Below are 8,808 nucleotides of genomic sequence, written 5' to 3'. Positions count from 1 at the left end.
TCTATCTATCTATCTATCTATCTATCTATCTATCTATCTATCTGTCTATCTGTCTATCTGTCTGTCTGTCTATCTGTCTATCTGTCTGTCTGTCTGTCTGTCTGTCTGTCTCAACTTAGGGCAAAAAGTAGCCCATTTATTTACATTCTCAAATTCTGCTTCTGAAAGTTGCAGCTGCCATAATGTAATCTTAATTATGGTCACATTCAAATTAAACAATTAGAAAATTCACAGACTTCTTAATACAGATTCTATTTATCAGAAATTAAACTTATATTTATTTCTATAGCGCTTTTACATTTTATATCGAGTCAAAGCAGCTTATTGAAGTTCTAGTAAAGTGAAACTGCTTCAGTCCAGTTTTGGACTGAATTTACAAAAATTCCTTTACTAAAGTCATCAGAAATCTGATAGACTGAAAGAGAGAAAGAAAATGAAAACAATAGTAATATGTTTTAACAAAATATGTTAAGCATTGCTCTGCAATGGCTATTCAGTCACCATAGCAAAATTAAAATTAAACAGTGAAAGAATGCATGCTAAAAAAATTTGTTAAGATGTGTACAAACCACAAGTGTTGCGATTAAACAACATGGGCAGCCGTATAATATATAGCCTTTGAGGATGTTAGATGAATTAAAGGGTTAATTCACCACAAAATATATCTTGTACATAAAATATATTCACTTTCATGATGTTATAATCCCTTGAAACCTTTGTTCATCTTTGTAGCATAAATTAAAACATTTTAGATTAACTTCAAGAGACATCCAAAGCCCAGTAGAAGACACAAAAACATCAAAAACATTTCTCACAAATGTTTTTTTTCTGGAGCATGAGTACATTTTAACTGTCTCTAGACAGTTGGATGGTCAGAGAGCTCTTAGGTTTCATCTAAAATATCTTAATTTGTTTTCTGTAGATAAATGAAGGTCTGATTGGAATGACGGTGAGTAATTAATTACATAATGTCTATTTTTAGGTGTATTAAACCTTTAATAATATTGCACTTAGTGTTTGTTTTTTATACAGACCGTAAATAGATAAATAATATAATAAATAAATGAATAAATAAATAAATGAATAAATAAAGAAGACAAAAAGAAGATTATTCTAAAAACATTCAGCATAAATGTAACATTAGGTTTCACATAATGGCATTTCATAAGCAAAATTCCTTATGTAGCTTAGTATAGGTTTGAAAATATTTAGCTTCAACAACAGGACTTAACAACAGGATCTAAATGCTCGGCATACACAAAGCTTTGTTGAAGAACAAAAGGACAGGGTCGCTGCCACTGATTATAAACAGACAATGGATATAACATACTTCTAGAGTTAAGCACTTGAGATTGAAAAAAATACTTGTGTCTTCAGCAAATATATTTTCCATCCACACTATTTGATCTTCAGTTATTCGTCTTTCAGTTGTATCCAAAGTGATCCATGATGATTTATTTTATTCATTTTTTGTTTATTTTTTATTAATCATGGAGCTACAGTGAAATTCACATTTATCTGCAATCAGCTAAATTAAGCCTTAAAATAGACAGTTAAGAAAAGATCTAAAATAATTATATCTAAAATGACATTGGAATAGAATTCAGTGAGAACACAAGTGCTTTTCACTTATGGCATATAATTTCTCATACAGTCAGCTACATTTTTAAGGGATCCACAAACCTTTGTGTAAAAAAAGTATGATGTTGCAATCTTTCTTTCATTTAATAGATTATTACTAGATTATTTTACAACCCTGTAATTTGTCTCTAAATCTTCCGTTTAAATCTCTTTTATACACCCTTCTTTAAAACAGTGAAGCAATATATTTTGTCTGAGTGTACTTGAAATTAAATAAAATATTGTATGTATATGTTATGGATAATCAGAACTGCAACGGGTATATCTAAAAAATGCTGATGTTCCTTGAAGCTAACTTTATCTTCCTCAAGAGGGCGCTCAGACGGCAGAATTCTCCAAATTTCTATAATTTCTTATTCATTTTCTTTTGGCTTAGTCCCTTATTTATCAGGGGTCGCCACAGCGGAATGAACCGCCAACAACCAGCAAATGTTTAAGAAGCACATGCCCTTCCAGCCGCAACCCAGTACTAGGAAACTATATTTATTTTATGTGTTTCACAAATGTTTTAAACATTTAATTACAGCTGTTGTTACCTGACATACAAATCAAAATCTGGCTAATAAATCCGTATTAAATTTTTTTAATTGAAATAATAATAATAATGTTAACAATAATTTACCGTAAACAAAACAACTTGTGATTGGTCCTTCATGTGAAAAAAGTTACACGTTTCATGCAACAGACTCGCCGCTTATATCTATGCAGTGCTATAACCAGGTTTGTGAAACGTTCAAGTAAATTAATGACCCCAGAGAAATAGCAAGATACACAAACACAGAAGAATAAACCATGATAATTATCATTCATAAGACTTTTATCATGGAAACAACTTCCGGACCATTATCGCCGCCCTTTAGATACTTCCAAGTGATCTTCCAGTTTAGTATATTTCGACGGCGTAATGACGTAGGAGAGAGGCGTTTATCTTCACTTCAGTACTCGCAAAGTGTCACCAGAACAACAGACCTTCTCAGCTCGTGGGACGTGAGTAAAGCATTATTTTTTTTATGAAGCTATCATCTTATTATCAACATTTTCGGCAGTTTAAACAACCGTTCGCTATTGGATCGACTCCATCACGATCCAGCTGTTGTTAACGTTGCTCGGTTGAAGTAATGTTAACGGTAAACAGCATAATGTACTTGTTTCTAACGTCAAACGTTTTTTTTTTTCATTCAAAGATTCACATAGTTTTGCTAATTATCGTAATAGCTATATTAATGTGAACGGGATACCAATCGTGTGTATACTTGTAACTTTTACCCTTGATGACCTTTAACCCACTGTCCTACTTATTGCTGTATCCATTATTATTCATTCTCTTTCTGTCAATATGTCCTAGGGCAATGTTGAAGGCTATAACCAGGTGCCTTTGGTCAAATCCTGTTGCAGGCAGAAGAATGATGTCCCATCACATATCACAGAACCTGTCTGGAAAAGTTGCTATAGTAACTGCATCCACAGATGGGTATGATGTTTGCATACTGCACTGAATGTTCAGTTTGGTCTATATTAAAATAAAAGAGTGTGTACTGTCTAGGGCAGGGTTCTCAAACTCAAATTGGTAGAGGGCCATATCAGTGACTGACAATTCATAGGAGAACCGTTTTAACAATTAAGCATAATAAAAAAAGTGGAAACCTGATGTAATTGATGCACTCAGACATTATTTTCTATTAAAGCTCTTGCTTTTTGTTTTACATACTGAAGGGGTATTTTATATTGCTATAAAATACTACAATTTAATAAAAGGCATAATAATAATAAGAATAATTATTATGATTATGTGCCAATCAATTGTTGCTTAATCAAAAGTTTAACAGATATAGTAAGACAGCAAAAAGCAGTCTGGGTAACTTTGTTGACTTTTTTGGCAATTGTTCTTCTTATTTGTTGTAAAACTACAACAAAGATGGGAAATTTAGGTATAGATGCACATTTACTTTAACATGTTCAATTCAGCCAGCAGTAAAATTTTATTTAATTTTTACTGATGCACATTTTTTTTGCAATTCTTTATATGAATATTAGGAAAATCTATGAATAAGACAATTTGAATCGTATATTAGCAAAATAATCATATATTCAGTTAATTTATCAGAAGACGTGATTTTGAGGTAATGGGCGTAGATAATGCTGCTCCAACTGTGAGGAGGTGAGGAGGAGGTGTCTGTTTCTGAATGAAATGCCTACTTTACTACGTTCATTCAGCACTTGGTAGAAAAAACAAGCCACGCCCACTGTTTGCTCACTTAAAATTCCATTTCTCTATGAACTGCATCACATTACAAAAAGAATAACGATTGCAGCTTCCAGTTCACAGGGACTTTAAATAAAGCCCTCAAGTGTATATTTTGTGTATATTTATCACCAGTGTGTATTTAAACAAAAACACAAGTGTATATGCCACTGCACAACAATCATAGTGATTCAAAAATATATGTTTTGTTAGGCCGAATCTTGTTATATTTTTGACATCAGTTGCGGGTCGGAGGGAGGAAGAGGGAGGGCCACAAACGTTTGAGACCTGGATGATTTGGCCTAAAATCAAAATCTCAATTAATTGTACACTTTAACTCGATTACGATTAATGAACGATCATTTAGTTTATTTATTTTTATCCCTTATAGTTCACTGACAGGTTTTGTACAGTAAATATGTTCACAAATTACAAGTGAGAGATTTTTGAATGAAGGGTGCATTACTTGACATTAAAATAATTAAAGGAAACACCATGTGAAGTTTTACAAACTTATTTCGAGAGGAACACGTGATATGATTAAGCATGACTGGCTTCTCATCTGTAAGCAGTATTAATACAATGCGAGTGATCCAAGCTTACTATAAATGAATCGTTTTCTCCCTACTGCTCTATCTTCGCTTTGGAAGAATCCCCACTTCCACCCCACCTCCACCTTTTTCTACCTTTTCTAAGGGGGAGTTCTCTAAACCTACCTGATCTCGGATCCCCTTATATGCTTATTGACTGGGCGGGAGCCTTGGGCTCAAGAATCTCAGGGTTCTCTCCCAGGACAGCAGCATGCCAAACCTGCTATAAAGTAAGGACTCTTGAAATGTGATTTACTGTACTGAACATCAACGTTGAACAACTGTAAATTAACACACATTGGCTGAAACACAGTAATTTTTTCATATAAAGATGTGAAAATAAATCAGCGGCGTATATTTGAGAGCATGCAATAAGTTTTGTGCACAAACAGAGGACATCCGCATGCAAGCAAAGAGATTCACACTCATTACATAAATGCACTCTCAACTTGTTACAGCGCGCTCACGACATTTGTAATTGAAATAACGCCAGAGATCAGATGAAAACTGAAAACTAAGCTTTTGCATTAATCTCAAAAGCAATAAACTCCAACTGCCTGTACAGCTCACAAAACTGTAATTATTGTGCAAACTGTTGGTGTTAAAATGGACTAATTTATTATATATATATTCTTAAATTTAGATACAACAGAACAAACATAACCAATCAAACTCTGTGGCAATGACTAGGCAATACTACTTGAAGAAATAAACAATAAATAAAGAGTTTTAACATTAACAGACTAATTTTTAAGAGAAAATGCAATATTATAAAACTAAAAAAATATAAATAAATGTATTAGTACTGTATTTTCCTAAATATAAGTCACAATTTGAGACCCCAGACAACATAACCAGCCATAAGGGTCTTTTTAAAGAATTTATTTCTGTTAATGCAAGTTTGCTAAAATATTACAATATTTGACCAAAATTTGAAAATCTCAAATTCATTCATTTTCCTTCAGATTAGTCCCTTTATTCATCAGGGCCCACCACAGCAGAATGAACCACTATCTTATCCAGCATATGTTTCACACAATTATAATTGAAATAACGCCTTAGAGATTAGATCTGCCAGCAAAGTGCTGAACATTTATCAGTTCAGCGGGGTCACGTAATCAAAAAAATTGAACAATTAAATCGATTACAGGATCTGAATTTAGATTTTGATTACTTTTTGATTAATCCCCCAGCCCTAGAACTGTCATCGTACAAGAAAAACATCTGATAAGAACTTTTCAAAATGATTGCAAATGTAAAAACGTACTTACAGATCTTTGTCATAATCAATCTCTTCAGGATTGGACTGGCAGCAGCAGAAGCCTTGGGTCAGAGAGGAGCACATGTGGTCGTGAGCAGTCGACGTCAAACCAATGTTGACAAGGCTGTCTCACTCCTGCGCAGCAAAAATATTAAAGTAATAGGCACCACATGCAACGTGGGAAAAGCTGAAGACAGAGAGAAGCTCATTAACATGGTGAGAAGGCTTTTTTTTTGTTATTTTTTGTAAAAAATATTGTGGGAATCATACTAAAGGAATGTGTCATCGTTATGATCAACTTTGTGGACATTCTTCAGATGTTTTACTTACATAAATGTTTAAATTAAATGGAGATTGCTCATTATATATGCTTTTATTTTAGACAGTCGAGCAGTGTGGTGGTGTGGATATACTGGTGTCTAATGCAGCGGTCAACCCGTTTTTTGGGAACATATTAGATTCCACAGAGGAAGTCTGGGACAAAGTATGACAGTTATTAGCCATTTCTCTATGCAGTAGTATTGTTTACATTGCAGAACACCTGACGTTGTAATTTCTGAATGATTTTATGAAAACAATTTTAAGATTCGCTTCATGTCTGCAGATACTTGGAGTGAACGTGAAGGCTTCTTTTCTTCTGACCAAAATGGTTGTGCCTCACATTGAGAAAAGAGGGTGAGAGATGAGAAAAAAAAGCAAGAAAAAGTTTTTTTTAAGATTTATATGCAAGTCTCTGTCCTTTTCAGGGGTGGGTCAGTTGTGATTGTGTCTTCGGTCGCAGGGTACCAACCAATGCCAGTACGAAACCCTAAAAGATTAATTTCTGTATTGTAAAGTTTCATCACGCAGGCATGACTGATAGCAATAGTTATGTATACTTTATCTGCTACTTGACTTGTAGGCTCTGGGCCCCTACAGTGTGAGTAAGACTGCCCTGCTTGGTTTAACCCGAGCTCTTGCTCCTGAACTCGCCCAGAGCAACATCCGGGTGAACTGTGTCGCCCCTGGCATCATCAAGACACGTTTTAGCTCTGCTGTAAGTCATTTGCAAACCTAACCCTTATATACTGTTCAAATGTACTACCCTTTTAATATGTTCATGGTCGTTTTTGCCCCACTGGCTTTCATTATAGTCATTTTTTGATTGCAAGGACATGCAAATGCCATGACTGCATATAATCATGCATTCTCGATTTTTGGTGTTTTTTTCCTGTTAGTAAGAAATTAAATGTGTCATTTTTACAATTGATCATTAGCTGTCTGCCACAACCCCTCAAATAGACCTGTGCAAAAAAGGCCCTTGCTTTTATATAGAGTTCTATAGAGTAAATTTGCAGAGTATAGTGTGTGTGTGCATAAATACACTTGTGGCCAACCCTGTTCCAGGAGAGCCACCTTCCTGCAGATTTCAGTTGCTACCCATATCAAACACAGCTGAACCAATTAATTAGGACCTGAAAACCACGTGATAATTACAGGCAGGTGTGTTTGATATGGGTTGCAACTGAAATCTGCAGGAAGGTTGCTCTCCAGGAACAGGGTTGGCCACCCCTGCACTACAATCTATAATAAATGCAGAAACTAAGCTTTTTTTTGCACAGCAACTTATGATCAAGGGAAAACCACCAACAATCGAAAAAGTTGTGGCCAAATTAAGACTCAAAATCCCCCCAGAGTGGATGAAAACATCCCCAACAGCAACACAAGGGACCATTTCTTTTGCTGCTTTTCATTTCAGAACTTCTGGTAAACATATCTTAAGCCAAAACTGCAGTCTGTAACCTATTTATAGATGAAAAGTTATCCAATATTAAATTATAATATAACGATAATATTATTATTAACAGAAATACGCTTTAACGCTTGTGTTCTCCAGCTGTGGGAAAACGAGGGTGTGCTGGAAGAGTTCTTGAAGCAGACAAGCATAAAAAGGTTTGCATATTTGCTATTGTTTGTAAACTCAAAGTGACGCTGATCTCTTTCTATAAATTAATATTTGCATTAATAATGATTAAAATTGTATTCCTTGTTACTTAGCATTGTAGTAATTGTATTTTTGTACATGGTTTGATCTGTGGTGCAGGTAACCTGATAATGTTATGACTTGATCTCTTAGACTCGGACAGCCAGAGGAAATTGGTGGCGTGATTGCCTTCCTGTGTTCAGATGAAGCCTCGTACATCACAGGAGAGACCATCACTGTAACTGGAGGCATGAACAGCAGACTGTAAGAGGAGCAGCAGGGAAACAGAAATCATGTTTGTCCACATCAGAGGCAAAACCTCCTTACTCAATGCACTCACACATTTGTAGAAATGTGTTATTACAAATTTAAAAGGTTTGATTGTAATAAAATGATTTTTGCAGATTTTGTACATTACATGCATTTAAAATTCTTTACACAATTTGATTAGTAAATTTACATGGCTTTTATAGACGTTTAGAAGTTCTGGTATAGTACTGCAGGAGTACTAATAAGGTATAATGATGTTGGCCCAAATATTGCCAAAAGTGTAAAGTACAACCAGGTTATAATACATCAAGCCATCCCTTCTGGAAAGCGGCTGATTTGTAATGGTTTTGTTTTTTGTATGAAAATGATCCCAACAAAACTTCTAATGCTGTGAAATCATATTTGAAGAGAAAAACAACTGATTAAATACTAATAGTCTTGAACGGGCCTACACAGAACAGTTTGGGATCACCTTGACTGAAAGTAATTACTTTAGAAAATGCTGAAAGAATTCTTCTATTACATACCACATTATTATAAAAAAAAACTCCAGGACAGTCTCCATAAAACAGATTGAGCTTTCATATGGAGGTTCACTATAAATGCCGACTTCTGAATTAAGTTTATAGTTTTATTTTGTGAACACGTGTCCTTTATTTTCTGTTTGCAAGTTACAGAAAATTAAAAAATGTATATACACAGTACTGTGTGATATATACACATGAATAAGATTACACTAATAACTAGTTTGAGATAAAGGAATAGTTCACCCTCCAATGAAAACTCTGTCATCATTTACTCAGCCTTTACTTGCTCCAAACCACTTTTAATTTCTTTCTTC

At 34.4% G+C, this 8,808-nt stretch overlaps 1 protein-coding gene across 2 annotated transcripts; it reads left to right on the top strand.

Annotated features, from left to right (window-relative positions):
- The first annotated feature begins 2,557 nt into the window (after positions 1-2,557).
- On the top strand, positions 2,558-8,112 carry dhrs4 (dehydrogenase/reductase (SDR family) member 4). 2 transcript variants are annotated; one of them, NM_200567.2, is made up of 9 exons: positions 2,558-2,628; positions 2,987-3,112; positions 5,773-5,950; positions 6,117-6,218; positions 6,339-6,409; positions 6,481-6,532; positions 6,636-6,770; positions 7,611-7,666; positions 7,851-8,112. In NM_200567.2, the coding sequence occupies exons 2-9, from the start codon at positions 2,991-2,993 to the stop codon at positions 7,963-7,965; spliced, it is 831 nt and encodes a 276-aa protein (NP_956861.2). In that variant the 5' UTR covers positions 2,558-2,628; positions 2,987-2,990; the 3' UTR covers positions 7,966-8,112. The 2 variants fall into 2 exon arrangements, with proteins under 2 accessions (NP_956861.2, XP_068078298.1); XM_068222197.1 differs by having other exon boundaries at positions 2,579-2,628; positions 7,582-7,666; positions 7,851-8,102.
- Positions 8,113-8,808: the final 696 nt, after the last annotated feature.

The sequence above is a fragment of the Danio rerio genome, chromosome 7, assembly GCF_049306965.1.
Source record: "Danio rerio strain Tuebingen ecotype United States chromosome 7, GRCz12tu, whole genome shotgun sequence".
NCBI classification, from domain to species: domain Eukaryota; kingdom Metazoa; phylum Chordata; class Actinopteri; order Cypriniformes; family Danionidae; genus Danio; species Danio rerio.
This window is presented reverse-complemented; position numbering and strand designations above follow the sequence as displayed.